Genomic DNA, 15665 nt, shown 5'->3' on the forward strand with positions numbered 1-15665 from the left:
ACCAGGGGCAGGCATGACTTCCCAGCCTGGGCAGGACGGCCGCCACCACCAGGAGGAGCGCCCCAAAGCCTGCTGTGGGCAGGGGATGGGCGGACACCCTGGGTTTCTGGTGTGGTCCCTTCCCTGGATGGCTGTGGGTTGTAGGGACAGCTGGGGGGGATCTGGTGTCACCCCACCTGGACCCCCTCCCCAAGGCCACGGAACTCATGCCCTCTGATGGAACCTGCTCTGACCGCCGTCCTTTCAGGAAACAAGTGACAAGCACAGACAAATCCTTGAAGTTCCTGTTGGGTCTGTGCTGGGCAGAACTGTGGGCCCAACAGACCAACAGGCTGCCCTGGGGGGTGCGCCCTCTGGCGGGGGGCAGGCCAGGGGGCGCTGACCTTGACCTTTCCGAGTTCCTCTAAGACTCGTCAGGAGGTGTTCTCAGGCTGTCCATGCTTGGCCTTTCCCTGCCAAGCCCATGTGGCAAAGACTGAATTTTCCCCCAAACAACGTGAGGTCTTGGCTTATCGTAGTTTTGTTATTCAGAGTAATTTCCTAATTTCCATGGTGGTTTCTGTGAACGGTGGGTGGTTTTGCACTGCCACTTTTCTTATCTTTTTGGTTTGTGGTTTAACTTGACTTATCTACGGTCAGAAAACATGTCAACTCTGACTGATTTCAAATCTGATTGCTCTGTGGCCATCGTGCAGTCAGTTTTGGTAAGGGCTCTGTCTGTTGGGTTAAAGAGAAGGAAGTTGTTGGATGCAGACGTGATCTTTATCACTTGGGTGGAGTTAATGCATCGTGTTTCTAGTCTCCTGTATCCTTACCGATTCTTTCTTCCTTGCTCTGTCGGTTCCCAAGAGGATTGCTAAAATCTGCCACGGTGCGCCGTGTCCTTCTCATCTAGCTGGCTCATTTTTGCTTTATGAATTCCGAGGCTCTGTTAGCGGGTGCGTACACATTCAGAGCCGTGTGTTTTCCACTAAACTGATCCTTCGTCTTTATGAAATGGCCTTCTTTGTCTGGCAGTACCTCTTGCCCTATGATTCTTCATCTCCTAGTCGTAGCTGCACCGGCTTTCTCACCATGGTGTTTGAGTGGTGGATCTCCACCACTGGTTTTACTTTCAGGCTTTCCATGGCATTCCAGTGAAGCGTAGCTTGAAAACAACCACAGATAATGCGCCAGAACATGGCATGGCCAGGCCTAGACTGCATTGAGCTGTGTTTGGCCCCAGTCCAGAGGGATTTCTTCTGCTCTTGGGGGCAGTGAGGGGAAGGATTGGGCTTGCTGAGGCCAGACTCCGGTCTCTGTGAGGACTGGCTTGGTTCCCCTGTCCTCACTCCTTACTTCGAGCCCCAAGACAAGCCCCTCCCCTTCCTCCTTGGCAGGTGCCAAAGACCCGGGAGGCCATTGGGTGCCCTCTTCAGCTCTCAGCCTCTTGGCCACAGTTACCAAGACCCGATGGGGAGCTGGTGACGTCATCAGGTTCGCCTCTCAAAGCTCTTCTTCCCGGAGATCTCCCATCGCATGTCCTTGACGCTTTTCTTGCTCATAATACGAATAATGAATAAGTATCACGGTATATCAGGAGACGGAGAGCACTTGAGGAAAGACGCCTCCCCTCCCCCTGCACAGAGATGCAGAGTGCGTGGCAAGGGCAAGCGCGCTGTGCAGGAGGTGGGTTCGGACTGACTTCTTCGGGATGTGACATTTGAAGAAACTTGGAAGGAGACGGGGAGTTGGTCACGCGGATGTAAAGCTACAGATGGGCACGCCAGGCCGGGAGGGCCACGCAAGGGGAGCCGAGGGGGAGCCGTGTGCCCGAAGCTGAGCCTGGAGGGGAGCAGGACATGTGGGCGTCCCGAGGACGGGACTTGACAGAGGAGCCTCTAGAGGGTTCTGAGTGGAGGGATGCAGTTTCTTTTTTTTTTTTTTAAGTAAGCTCTGTGCCCACCATGGGGCTTGAACTCACAGCCCTGAGATCAAGAGTCGCCTGCTCTGTCCACTGAGCCAGCCGGCGCCCCAGATCTGACTTCTGTTTTTAAAGGACCTCCAGCTGCTGTGCTGAGACCCGACAGTCCGAGGGTGGAGGCAAGGAGGCCGGTCTGGGGACCACCGTGGTCCCCCAGGCAAGAGAGGGTGGGGGCCAGGATGGCGGCAGGGAGTGGGGCTCTGGGTGGCTTCTGAGGGTGAAGCTGCCGGGATTCCCGCGAAGGAGAGGAGGAGAGGCGGTGTGAGTCGGGCCCTTTCTTGCCACGGCCCGGCGGGGGTGCTCGGCCTGGCGGGGGTGCTCGTGAGGGACGGTGCCATCGCTTCTCGGCTGGTCCAGCCCCCTCGACCCCTCCTTCCTGGAGGCTGCAGAGTCCCTGGGAGCGGCTGAAAGAGGAAGCCCACTCCCGCCGCGAGTCACACGGGCCCCTGCCCTTGCCCCTGCGGACATGGGGGACCGGAAAGGGGGCCCAGGGTTGTCCCGGACCGGTGCCCAGGGTGGAGGAGGAGTGGGGCCAGCATGGCGCGGGGGGCCGCAGAGCTCCTGGCCGGATGGGCCCCAGGAATGGCGCAGCGCTTCCGGGAAGGCACAGTGGCGGGAACCCACAGAGGGCGGAGCCCAGCCTCACGCTGCAAGTTCGAGACGCCTTCTTCACGTGCAGCGGGGTGTCCGGAAGCCACGGTGGCGCAGGGGTCAGAAGCACGGGAGAGAGGTGGGACCGGGGCCGCGGCCCACACCTGACACCTAAACCACGGGACTGGAGCCCACCAGGTGGGCAACTGCTGGGGCGCGGAGGCTTCTGCTGGGGGTGGGCGAAGGCGGCCGGGGATGGAGGACTGACCTGGAGCACAGACCCAGGGCACAGACCAGCGAACAGACCCAGGGCACAGGCCAGGGCACAGACCAGGGCACAGACCAGCGCACAGACCAGGCCTCTTCAGCTGCAGCCTGGGCTCGCAGGTGCCCCCACTCTGTGTTCACACGGCTGATGTATGAACCCTGCAGCCTAGCAGAGCTCGCCTGGGGTAGGGGATCCTGCCCCGGTCTAGACACAGAGAGCACTGTGCTGGGAGGGGCGAGAGCTGGCGGTAGGACCCCACCGCTGCAGGTGCCCCCCGTGATGTGGGGACAAGGGGGAGACAGAGGGGCGGGGGCTGGGTGCATCTGCCTGCCTGGCCTCCCCTTCCCCGCCCCACGCATTCCCGACCCCGGCCCCAACCCCACCCCCGCTCATACACTGCCCCCAAGAAACACTCGGGCTGCGATGTTCATTTAATGATGCTTTTCTTCCATTTTCCTGGCACGTGCTGTGTCCACCCCTATGGCCTCCTCGGTCGGCCATGCCGATGTCCCACGATGCCCCATGGGGTCCCCTCCCCCGGCCAGGGACTGGCTGTACACTACTTCTTCTTTGGAACTTTCTCCTTTTTGATCAATTCAGAAAATTCTAGAATAGGAGACAGATTTCTAGTAAATAGTCCCCTTGCCGTGTGCCCCTTGAGCCCTGCAGACCCAATGGGGAGGCAGGCCCCACCCTATGAGGGGGCCTCCTGGCATAGAGGACCCTGGGGAGCAGGAGCGACCAGAGCCCTGTGCCCCCCCGCCAACGGCCCTCTTAGAGGAGATGAGGCAACCCCTTTTGGGGGCTTATGACAGACTGGGTCTCTGCAGTGACTCTCAGGAATTCTTTTCAGAGCTCTTGAGATCATCCTGCCTTTCTCAGTGGGGGAAACTGAGCCACAGAGAGGCTGGGGGGCTGAGTCCTGGGTCATCCCCCGAGCCAGGGCCACCCTGCTGCCCTCTGCCTTCTGGCCCAGGGCCAGCAACTGGGGAGGGGGCGCTGTGAGATGACCAGACCCCACCGTCTGGAGCCATGGGGGGCCTCCGTCCCTGGTTCCGATCTTCAAACCTCCCTCCCTACCTGAGACCACTCCCATCTGGGGTGTCTCGGACCCCTGCCCCTGTCCAGCCAAGCCTGCCCATGGCCATCTCAGCCTACCTCTCCCCCACTGAGCAGCCCGCAGTGGCTTCCTCCCCCCACTCAGCAGCCCCAACACCTTCCTGTCCGAGGTGGAGGACGGCGCCCAGCAAAGACGGCTGTGAACTCCGTGCCCGGGGAGGGGGAGCCTACACAGTGTTGTGCCCAGATGGGCACTGAACGGTTTTGTGGGGTCCCGGAGGGGCGGGCCTGGAAGGTCCTGCGAGGTCCCTCCAGCCCCGTCGACCGCGCTGACCCACCTTCGAAGTCAATCCTCCCGTCCCCGTCCGTGTCGGCCGCCTGGATCATGGCCTCCGCCTCCTCATCGGTCAGCGGGGCGGTGGGCCCGCTGCTGGGAATGGTGGAGAGGATGTACCTGCGGCGGGGGTGGGCTCAGGTTAGAGCCGAGGGGGTGTCTGCCTGGTGCCCAGTGGTTTGCAAGATGCTCACTCCCCATTTTACAAGTAGGGAAACTGAGGCCCAGCTGGAGAGGGGTCTCTGGGCCTGGCGCCGGTGCTATGGAACTACACTGTTTTGGCCACCCCCACGTACCCCAAGGCCAGCTGGGATCTCCTGAGGGGGGTGCCAGGTCTCCGCAGGGGTGGGCGTGGTGTGGCGGACTGGGCCCGGCCCGGGTCAGAACCCCGACCCCCGCCTCCGGCCCGGGTCAGAACCCCGACCCCCGCCGCCGGCCGTTACTTGATTTCGTTCCACTCGATGAAGCCGCTCTTGTCCTTGTCCAGGGTCTGGAAGGCCTGGCGGATGGCGCTGTCCAGCTGCCCCGAGGCCTGGAACTTCTGCATGTACTCCAGGAACTTGAGGTAGTTGAAGGAGCCTAGGACAGCCAGGCCCAGGTCACAGGAGGCTTGTGGCCTGCTCTTCCCCCTCCCCCACCTTGTGTGTCCCCGGGCCGCTCAGCCCAGGGAAGGGGAGCCCGCAGAGGGACTCTGGGGCCCACGGGCCTGGGGCGGGGAGGCCACGCTGGCGAGGAGGTATGCATACCGTGATGCCGCATGTCCGTGGGCAGCAGCTCTATGTCCTTGTCCGACAGGGACGTGCCCATAGCCAAGGCCATCTTCTTCATCTGAGAGGAGAAGTCGTCGTCCATCCTGGCCCTGTGGTGGACAGGGAGCGGCTTGGAGCATGTGCACGGGTGGGGTGCAGGCGCTCTGCTCAGACCGAAGCAGACAGAGCCCCACATGGTGCCAGCCCCTGCGTCCTGAGCAGGGTCCCCCATCCTGGGCTGCAGAAGCCCTTGGGGCATGCAGAGCCCTTGGGGCCGTGCAGAGACTCTGGTGTCCAGGGCCCTGGAGGGAGATGTGCCCGAGAACCCCCTCTTGGCTGGCTGTATGCTCGGAAGGTCACTTCCGTCTCACAGAAAAGGCTGAGGCCCCCAGAGAGCAGGGGACGAGCACGGGGTCCTTTGCTCTGCTGGGAAGCCGTGGTGGCCGCCATCCGACCTGTCAACGCTGCCGGGCACTTCCCTCTGTCCCTGCAGGCCGATCTCAGCCACGTCCTCTGGGAGCCCCACCTCCTTCCACCATGACTCAGGGCCCGCAGCCAGGGCCTTGTTCTCCCAGAATCCGGACCGGACGGACTTGGACCTCCCAGCTGGCCACTGGCCACCCGTGGCGCATTGGCTCGGGATTGAGCGATGCCCGGATGCTCTGAGCCAGGAGGGTCACTGCTCCTTCCCCGGCATCTGCCCACAGGCCCCGTGGACGTCTGCGTGTCACTGCCGGTTCAAGGAGAGTCGGTGGCAAGCAGGAGCCACCGGGGCAGGCCAGGACTCCAACCAGGCAGGTGGGGGCCTGGTCGCAGGCTCAGGGGCCAGCAGGTGGGGACCAGGCTGTCCTGGGGCCCTCAAGGCGGTGCCTTGTGACCTGCTGGGCTCTCGGGTTGCTGTCCCCGGGGTGGGGTTGTGTTCTGGGGCTTGAGGCAAATCAGCTATTTCAAAAGCTCCTTGGCCCTCTTGAAAGTTCATGGGGTGGCAGAACCTTCTGGAACATACCCCCATGACCAGGAAGAGCAGCCCAGTGGCCCGTGCATCCTGAGTGGGGCTGGACAGTGGCCGGGGGAGTTCACTCTCCTCCGAAAGAGAAGCCACAGGTCCAAGGTGGCAGCTCCAACCTGACAGCCCGGGGGTACAGGGAGCGCTGGGTAGAGGCCCAGGACCACGACCTTCTTCCTGACTCTGGCCGTGCCTCACAGCTGTCCTGGGCCTCAGGGTCAGCATCTGTGAAATGGAGAGACCCCTGCCCCTCGCGCCCCTTCTCAGGGCCTTGGGAGGAGCCAAGAGAGAAGGGAGGTCCCGGGGAAAGGGATTTATGGCCTGTAGGGGGCCCGGAGCTGGGTCCCCCACACATCCTGCCTGAAAGCCGGGTCCTGGGGGGCTGGCCTGGGAGGCGGGGTGGGGGTGGTCAACCGCGAGCCAGGGCAGACCTGGGCCACAGAGGCCCACAGGACAGGGCTTGAGCAGAGCCCCTGATTGGCCTTCCCATCCCCGAATCTCAGAACTCCATTCTGGAAGCCGGGGCCGCCCCGCCTGCCCCTTGGGCCGGGCCAGAACCAGTGTCCCACGCTTCGGGAGGGAGGGGCTGGGCCACATCCCAGGCCAGGTCTGGCTGAAACCGGGGTGGACGTCCTGTCTGCAGAGCACGCCGGGTGCCCTGGGCTGTGTCTGTTCCCACCCAGTCCCAGCCTCCTGCTCTCCCGGGTACCCCCCACGGGAAGGCAGAGGAGCCGGAGATCAGAGCTGGCGTGGGGACAGGGCCTGGGGCCTCAGTGTGCTGGCCGTTTATTTATAGCCCCAGTCCAGGCCCTGGGATGGCGTCTCACTCACCCCCAGAGCTAAGCCGACATGTCCCGCCACAGCCAGGGGTGGGAATAGCAGGCACCACCCCCAGCCAGCTGTGCGGCGCCCTGCGGTTCCCTGTGGCCCTCTGCCCGGCCTCCTGGGCTGCTCCCACTTCGTCCTTCACCTCGGACAGGACCCCTCTCTGCTCCCAGCTCGCTGCCTTCCACAGCCGAAGCAGGACTGAGCTCGAAAGCCTGGCTAGGACCCCCGACCTGTCCCCAGCATTGCTGTGCCCCGAATGCCCTCCCAAGGCTGCCAGGGACCTCGGCCCACCCCAGACCCCTGTGGACCACCATCATCAACGCCGATATGAGAAAAAAATGCTGCGTGGGCTGGAGGCTGGGGTAGGGTCATTGAGCCGGGGCCCCAGCAGTTGGGGCCTGAGTCCCAGGGTGGGCTGGCAGGGGAATGCGGCAGACGGGACCTCATGAGATGGGGACTGGGTCCCAGAGGGTCCTGAGCTGACTTCGTGTGCCCGCCGGAGTCGGTGGGTCGGTTGGCCTTGGGCCCTCTGCCCTGCCAAGCTCCCTGGTCCCCCACTCAGCACCTGGGGCCCTGAGGTCAGTGAGCAGGTCTCAGCCTCCCTCCCCACCCTGCTCCCCAACTCCGAGCACTCTCCCAGGGGCCCACATAAGCGCACACAAGCCCTCGTGCTCACCCCGGCAGACCCAGGCACACACGGCTGCCTCTAAGCCTGGGGCTCCCTTGGGGCCGCCCCTCCCTTTCCTGCCTCTCCTGGACCTCCCTGGGGTCTCCTCGGTCCCTTGGGCCTCCGAGTGTCCTATGGATGGGAAGGAGGCTGCAAGCTTTGACCGTGCAGCATGGGCAGCCCTGGCTGGGCCCAGAGCCCGTAACCACCCCTCCCGGGGCAGGGCTCACCTCCGCCTGGCTTCCCTCGAGGGTTCTGGGGAGGCAGGTCGGGCTGGGGGTGCTCAGAGCCTGTGGGGGCCCCTGCTTTTATACCTGTAGCCACTGGGCCTGTTTACAGCTTGGCTGCACCTGTCCTCTCCGCCCCTGCCCCTCCCGGGCACTCCGGCCTGGCACTCGGGGCCCCCAGGGGCTCGCTGGCGCTTGGCACAGCCACGCTGGGCCGGGCAGACTGACCGCCCGCAGCGCCCGGCCTCCCCAAGCCCAGGGCGGGGCTGGAGAGAGTGGACTGCACCGGGCAGCAGGAGAAGTTTCTATCTACTGATTAGGTACACCCCTGCCCTCTGGCCTTACAGGGTGGCAGGAGTGTGGTGGGCCCAGAGAAGGGCCCAGAGGCCTGCCAGGGTCACCCAGGGGGTGCAGGCTGGCCAGCATGTCCGAGAAACCGCCAGAAGCCACTGGACAATGGGACCTCCTCCAGCAAGCCTCCAGGCCGGGGAGCTGTGCATCGTCCCTGGGTCACTATGGGGGTCCGGAGAGCCGTGTCAGGGCCGGCCATAAAGGTGAGGAGAGAGGAGGAAACCCGTGAGGCCACACTGACTTCCGCAGTCAGGGGAGCAGACCTGTGTGACCTCGGCCAGGGCTGGCCTCTCCGCTGGGAGGGGACCTCGCAGGACAGTCTCCAGGCTGAGAACGGGGAGACAGAGACGGATGCACCCTGAGAGCCCCTCCTGGCTCTGGGCTGGCTGGAGGCCCCTCACGTCCACGGACCTTCAGGCACGGAGCCATGATCCAGCACCAGCGCAGAGACCCTGGGGCGCAGCCCTTCCCAGCACCCGACCACCGCTTTCTCTGTGCGGATCTCCCCGGTCGTTTTGCACAGTGTGGACGCGGCCCTGAGACCCGCCTTCTCCGTGGGAGAGTAGCTCCCACGTCACTGGGGAATTCACAGAATGTGCTGGGCGCTACCTTGTGTCGCAGCTTCGTGTGAGGCCACTGAGCTGACAAAGTTCCAGAAATGTCCGACGGCCATCTGCGGGTGGAGTCCGAACAGATGCCAGCGTTTTGCTTGTAGAGATGCTACTTCAGCGTGTCTCTGTCCAGGGGAACGTCTCCTGCTCCTGGGCTGAGTTCACAAGACCGGAATGACTAGGACCGATGGTGGAGGGTTACACACTCGGCCTCCGACGCTCGCCAGCACACCCGTCGCACGCACCCCGAGGCCCCCAGCGGGCAGCACTGAGCGCCCCTCGACACACTGTCCCTGCAGTGGGAGGCCGTTCTGCACCAAAGGGATGAACCGTGTGCCACGGACATGGTGGACACCCCCCAGCGAGGGGAAGAAGCCGGTCACAGAGGACCACACAGCACCTGGTCCCGTGTGTGCCACATCCGGAGTCGGCAAATCCACACGGACGGAAAGCGGGTCGCTGGTTGCCGAGGGCTGGAGGAGAAGGAGTGAGGAACTCATGTTTAACGGGATGGGGTTTTGGAGTGGGGAGAATGTTCTAGAACTGAGTAAGGAGTTGGTTGCACATTCTGAATGTGCTAAATGCCACTGAATTGTTCATGTTTGAAAACAGTGGTTTGTTTTGGGGCGCCTGGGGGGCTCAGTCGGTGAAGCCTCTGCCTTCGGCTCAGGTCATGATCTCAGGGTCCTCGGACCGAGTCCCGCATCGGGCTCTCTGCTCAGCCGGGAGCCTGCTTCCTCCTCTCTCTCTCTCTCTGCCTGACTCTGCCCACTTGTGATCTCTGTCTGTCAAATAAATAAAATCTTTTAAGAAACGAGTTTTATGTTATATGAATTTCTCCTCAATTAAAAAAAGAAATACGCGGAATGGGAAATGACGCTTTGAATAAAGCCTGAATCAGACAGAAAACACGGACCGCAGGCGCCTCACCCAGGGGCTGACCCAGCGTCGAGCCCCGCCCCACCTGCCCTGCGGGGGAAGCGTCTTCCGTCTTCCGGAAGGCCCGGCCTGCCCCTTCGGCAGGCGCTGCTCAACCCCACCGCATCCCTATGGTTGGGGACACGGGGTCCCTCACTCGGCTTCTCTCCCGGAGCACGGCCGCCCCCGCCCCAGTCAGTGCTTTGGTGACACCCAAACGTCTCCCCACTTCTCGTGCCCGCTGGCCTGATGCCAGACACGACTCCCGAGCTCCCGGGGGTCCCCTGGGCACCCTCCCCGGCCGCACGCCCCCCTGCATACGAGTCACACCCCCTTCCCGGCCAGGCCCACCCCTGCGGGTCCTTCCAGGGACAGGTGCCCTCCCTCTGCCGTCCTAAACGTGGGCAGGCAGGACTCGTGCCGGACACTGTCTGCCCCGGAGGTCTCTGTGAGCAGAGGCCCGGGGGCATCTCGCCTCTGACCTCGGTCTCTGTGGGCCTAGGGCCCACGCTGCCCTGTGCTAGCAAAGCTTGGCCTGGCCTCTGTGGTGCACGCCCCTCGGGACAGGCCGGCCCCTCAGCCAGTGGTTACTCAGGCATGTGGCACCCCCGCACCCCCCTTTATGGGGCTCAGCCCCTGCTGTGGCCGCGGAGGACTCCGGAGCCTCCTGCCTCCCCGCAGGTCAGGGGAAGGAGTGGGGCATAGTTTCAGGACTCTGGCCATCCCAGGATCGGCAGAAGTCGCCCTTGCAGGAAACTTGGGGTGGGCTGGCCACCGGTCACCCCCAGATTGGCAGGTCCACCCCTGCACCCCTTTCAGCCCCACCTGCGCTCTGCACCGGGACCGGCCTCTCCACCGCCCCGCCCCTGCCGCGGGACAAGCGAGGTCCTGGAACTCAGGACCTGCCCACAGTAGCGCTTTTTCCTGCTGGTGTGCGGGTCCTTTCCTGTCCTGTCTTTTCTCAGAGCTCGAGGGCCTGGACCTCCAGCCGGAGGCCAAGGGAAGAGTCCGCGGCAGCCTGGCCGGCCCCAAGGAGCTCCGCTGTGCCCACCACAGGGTCGAAGAGCCTGGTCCTGCCCCGTTGGCTTCCTTATGCCAGCGTGGGGCAGGCTCCTGTGGACCTGGAGGCCTTGGGCTAGGAGCCCCCAGAAGCACAGCACTTCCTGCCTCTGCCTACAGGAAGGGAAGCACACAGACCCTCCCCTGCATTCCGGCGCCGGCCCGCCTCCCTGCCCCAAGGGACAGGCGGAGAGTGCTCGCCCCGGCCTCACATGGGAGCCCCAACCCAAGGAACAGACTAATGGTGCAGGGATCTGGGACATCTCTAGTTCAACGGTCACCATGCCCAGGGAGCAGCAGGGCTCCGGGTTCCAGGAAAACCTCAGAGGATCCTGGCTCCCCGGGGGCGGGCTGGGGGGGGGGGGGAACGGGAGTCAGTAAGGTGGGATGCGGTGGGACTGTTGCACCTGGAGCCCCCCAGGTCTTCTCCTGCCCTGCCTGGAGCCCAGACGAGGGTCCAGAGCCCCAGAGCTCTGAGATGGGCCCATCCTCAGCCCGAGGCTTCTGCTACAGGGGCCCCTGAGTGCTGGGGGGTGCGCGCGCACACGTGTTCACAGGGGAACTGGCGTGGAGGACTGTCTTCTGACCCTGGTCACTGAGGCCAGCCACAGTGGTGCAGAGGCTCTGGACAGAGGCTACTTAGGGCTACTGGACATCTCCCCTGCCTGTCCCTAAGGGGTGCCCCTGGATTGGTTGGGGTCCAGGTATGTGGGGCACCTGCTCTGGCTGGAAGCAGAGATCCCTGACTGCGGAGACAAGCCAGATCACAGGCCTCAGACACCCCACCCTCGGCAGCCTCCTGCCTTCCAAGCCTCCGGGGTCTGAGCATTTGCCGCTGACCAGGCCTCTACTGGCCACTCCACCTGTGGCTTCTTCACCGCCCCCCACCTCGGCCTGGGGGCCAAAGCTGCTTAGAGCAACTTCACACCATTAGGGCCTGAAAGAAGGGTCTGGATCCCCTAACCCTCCGCAGGCCCCTGGTGGGGTGGGGCTGCCCCTTCAGGGACCCCACGGGACCATTCCTCTGGCCATCAGGTAGAAAGTTCTACACAAGAGGCCCTCTTAGAAGGACAAGGTCACGTTCTGACACCCTCTCCCTACGGGGCGACGGCTCTGCGGGGGGCCCTGACCCACCCGTGCTCTCCCCAGAGCCCCGCCAGCCCTGCTGGGGGCAAGCGCCCCTCCCGCCCCCACAGCACCGCTGCCCCCAGCGGCCCTGCCAGGGGCTGTGCTACTCCGCGGAATGAATGGACGCATGAACCAGCGCGATCCGAGTTACGTAAAGCCCAGCTGCCCGCTACCCCGCAGCTCCCCAGCGCCACAGGGAGGAGGGGCGTTGGCCGCAGCACCCCACCCCGCCCCGCGCCCCACGGGCCCCCCTGCAGCGGGCGCCGCAGCCGTGCAAGATGGCGCGGCCTGGGGGGTGACGGTCGCCGGGTGCCCGGAGCCGCCGCGCCGCCCCAAACGCCCGGCGCGGTGCACTCCCTGCGGGGGCGGCCGGTGCAAAACAACCCCGCTCCCCCCCCCCCGCGCGGGCGCCGCCCCAAGGGCACCGGGCCGGACCCCGATCCGCCCCCGAAACCTGCGTGTGCGGGCCGCGTGCCAGGCCCGAGCCCCGTGCGCGTGGCCCCCCGCGCGCCTCCGGGACCCCTGCGCGCGCTTTCGTATTCCTCCTGCGTGCCACGGTGCCCACCCCCGCCTGTGCCGCCCTGGCCTCGCCCGCGTCGCGGGGCCCCCTCCTGCCTCCGCGCCCCCCAGCCTCCTCCCTCCCCCGCGTCCCCAGGTCTCCCATCCTGCGTCCCTCTGTCCCCCTGCCCCAGCCTCCGCGCCTCCCCCCTCCGCGCCGCGCGTCTCCGGCCGCGCCCCCCCCCAGCCTCCCCCCTCCGCGCGTCTCCGGGCCCCCCCCAAGCCCGGAGGGAGCGCCCCCCCCCGCCCCGCGCGCGCTCCCGCCGGTGTTTTCGGACTGCACCAGCCCCGGAGCCCCGCGGCGCCGCCTCGTCCGCCGCCGCCGCCGCCGCCGCCCGCGCCCGCACCGCCCCGGCCCGGCCCCCGCGCCCGCCCCGGGCCCGCGGCTGCGGCTGCTGCGGTGGGCGCTCGGCCGGCCGGCGGGCAGGGCGCGCTCCGCACCTGCGGCGGCCGCTCGGGCGATGGCGCGGCGCGGGCCGGGGCCCCGGGCGACCTGAGCGCAGCGTCAGCCGGGGATGCCCGCCGCGCCGCCGGCCCCGGCCATGTCTTCGTCCTTCTTCAACAGCTTCGCCTTCAGCTCGCACGTCGACCCCGGTGAGTCCGCTGGCCGCGCCCCTGGGCCAGCCCTCTGCCCAATGCGGTGCCCCCCAGCCCCCCCCCCAGCCTGACGGGGTGCCCCCCCAGGCCCCCCACTGCAGACGTGATGCTTCCTGAGCCGCGGTTTCCTCTTTTGCATGGAAATTAACCCTTTCCCCACCCTGAGCAGAGCCTGGCAGGAGGAACCGCTGGCGGGAAGGACCCCTAGAGACCCCCAGCTCGGTGGAGGTGGGCAGGCCTTGGTGTTGCCGCGGCCCTGCTGAAGCCTCTGGTGGGGGGGGGGGTGGGCAGCGGAGGTGCAGGCCAGTCTCTTGGATGCCTCGGGCTCAGGTAACTGGGGCAGGAGGGCCTGCATTGGCCCCAGGTGTCCAGGGGAGGAGGTGGCCAGGACCAAGGGCCTCCTGGAAGGGGTGGGAGTGTGGCCTTTGGGTCCCAGGCCACCACAGCCCTTTGCCTGTCTGTGGTCTTGGTGCAGGAAGCCCCTCTCCAGGCTGGGAGCCAGTTCTCGGGAGCCCTGCCTGGCTACCCAGCAGCCTATATGGGGAGCTGGGATGAGATGGCTGCCCACAGGACAGAGCCCACCGGCCAGAGCCTTGGAGGAGTTGGGCCTCCGTGGGTACCCAGGCCTCCTGGACAGCGGGAGAGGCCCAGGTGGCCGCATCTAGCTGGCCAGGGGGAACCTGGGGTCCGGCGCCTTGCTCGGCCAGACTGATGGCGCCAGCCGCGTGTTTACCCGTGGCTGCCTGGCCTCCTGGCAGTGGTGGGCAGCTGCGGTGGCCACAGGGGCCGGGGGCGGCTAGAGGCCAACGTCTGCTACCAGGAGGGGCTGGGCTTTCTTCCCCCGGGCTTGGCCCGCTCCAGCCCTCCTCCACCAGTGTGGGAGGGGGGTCCCTGCCCTGGGGCCATGGCCCGGGGGCCAGAGTCCCACCCACATGTCACCGGAGCTCTGGCACAGGCTAATCCAGCCGAAACAAAGCTGGGAGCACATGTGACGGGCTCTCCGGGGTCTCCCCGCCTGGAGCCGGGCCCAGTGTGTGCGGCCATGCGCAGGGTCCCCTGGGCACGGCCCCATCTGAAGGCATTTGCTCCTGGGGGAATGGAGCTGACGTGAGGTCTGTCTGTTGGGTTTAGGGTGTGGGTGTCAGTCCCTCAGGAAACACTTGCCAGGCAGCAGAGTCCCAGGGCTGGGAGAGCATGCTGTCGCTGGGGGATGGCTCAGAGTCTGGGCAGCAGCAGCCCCAGCTGGCCCGGGGGCCTGGAGGGCAGCAGCCCCAGGCCTGGAAAAGCTTTGGGGACCGGCATCCGGGCATCCAGGTGGCCCAGGGCCAGTGCTCCAGGCAGCCTGCTGGCTGGGAGGTGAGGGTCCAGCCTTAGGATGCGGCCTTGGAACTACTGGCAGGCATGGGGTGTGTGTGTGTGTGTGTGTGTGTGTGTGTGTGTGCGCGCGTGCCGGGACTGGCCCTGGGATGGAGGCTGTCCCCCACGTCAGCCTCTTGCACTCTATGTGGAGCCCGGGCTGCCCTGCGGGGGGCTCAGCACGCCCCTCCCTCCCCTGGGCTGTGTCCTGGGCACCCAACCCCTCCCCCACTCCAGAGAAGCAAGGGGCTTTGCGTGTCTCGCAAGTGTTTGCGTAAACAGCTGCCGTCCGTGTAATTATAACGTGTCGGTGCAGTGACTTACGGAGAAAGAAGCTGTCAGGAGCGCAAGGGGAGGTCTCCTCGGCGGCCCGGGAAGGGCAGAGCTGTGTCCCCCGTGGGAGGGTCAGCCCTGGCTGGCGGCGGCGGGTACTGGGCCAGGGTGCAGGGCTCCGTGCTGGTCCCCACGTGGGTGCTGGGGAGAGCAAGCATGGGGTCCCCGGCTTCCTGATGGACGCCCGGCATTCAGAGCTCCCTCCCACCCGCCGGAGTCTCCCGGGCATGGTCTCGTCTGTAAAAGGGGGCAGCGGCCAGCACCTCCCAGACCCTCATGCTGGTTAAGCGCCGGGGAGGCTTGGCCCTGCGTGAGCAAAGACTGTGCTGGAGGGGGCGGTGGGAAGACCCAGGGCTCTGTGGCGTCCCTCTGTCCCCGAAGTGGAGAGAAGGGGTTCTTTTGGAGGGCGGCAGGGAGGGGGCAGTCCCTGCTGGGGGCCACCAAGCCCAGAGGGCAGGGCAGACCCCTGTTGCCGGCCATCGGCCATCGGGAAGTTTATTTCCGTGACTGCCCCACAGTCAGGGGTGGAGAGAGAGGCCGGGCCCAGGCGGGGCGTCCTCACAAAGTCACCGGGCCCGGCCACGGTTCCTTCTTGGGATCGGTGGTGGTTCCTTTTGCGGTGGGGACCGGGATGGTGGTGGTTACGTTGAGAAAGGGCCTGCGCTGGAGGCTCAAGTGAGGCCCGGGGCTGGGGGTTCTGCACCTACACCAGAAGCCAGCTGGGCCACCACCCGCTCTCAGATATGGGCAAAATTCGGGTGCCGCGAGGGGCAGGCTCGAGTGCGTGCTCTCGGGGCAACGTGGGCCGGTGCAGGCTGCTGTCGGACTCTTTCCCAGGATGTGAGGCCGTGCGGGGTTTCTTGGTGCCTCAGCTGTGCGACTGCAGTGCTGTGTGGCCTGGGGCTGAGTCCTTCATCTCTCTGAGACTCAGCCTCCCGTAGGCGACACCCCATTCTGGGGGACACCAGCTGGGCAAGGGGTGGGAGCCAAGAGCTGAGGGGTGCTGGGGCTGCCGTGGGATGGGTCGGGAGTGGTGGGGCCAGTCCGGGAGGAGGGGATGGT

General features: G+C 65.6%; 3 protein-coding genes across 4 annotated transcripts in view; 2 read left to right on the plus strand and 1 right to left on the minus strand.

Moving 5' to 3' along the window:
* Nucleotides 1-3244: 3244 nt before the first annotated feature.
* PVALEF (parvalbumin like EF-hand containing) lies at nt 3245-5223 on the minus strand. Its single transcript, XM_059147827.1, has 4 exons — nt 4962-5223; nt 4659-4794; nt 4220-4335; nt 3245-3428 (listed from the first exon to the last, which is right to left on the minus strand). Exons 1-4 carry the CDS (start codon nt 5221-5223, stop codon nt 3382-3384), a joined length of 561 nt encoding a protein of 186 aa, XP_059003810.1. The 3' UTR covers nt 3245-3381.
* A 958-nt stretch (nt 5224-6181) lies between these two features.
* LOC131815824 (uncharacterized) lies at nt 6182-9464 on the plus strand. The gene is made up of 2 exons (XM_059147826.1): nt 6182-7160; nt 8040-9464. The coding sequence occupies exons 1-2, from the start codon at nt 6786-6788 to the stop codon at nt 8403-8405; spliced, it is 741 nt and encodes a 246-aa protein (XP_059003809.1). The 5' UTR covers nt 6182-6785; the 3' UTR covers nt 8406-9464.
* A 3294-nt stretch (nt 9465-12758) lies between these two features.
* The window catches only part of AATK (apoptosis associated tyrosine kinase), a 29952-nt gene continuing 27045 nt past the window's right edge, over nt 12759-15665 (plus strand). For both annotated transcript variants that reach the window (XM_059147813.1, XM_059147814.1), the window contains exon 1: nt 12759-12911. In XM_059147813.1, coding sequence (XP_059003796.1) covers nt 12833-12911 — 79 coding nt within the window. In that variant the 5' untranslated portion in view covers nt 12759-12832. The remainder of the gene's footprint in view (nt 12912-15665) is intronic.

Source organism: Mustela lutreola, chromosome 15, assembly GCF_030435805.1.
Source record: "Mustela lutreola isolate mMusLut2 chromosome 15, mMusLut2.pri, whole genome shotgun sequence".
NCBI lineage: Eukaryota > Metazoa > Chordata > Mammalia > Carnivora > Mustelidae > Mustela > Mustela lutreola.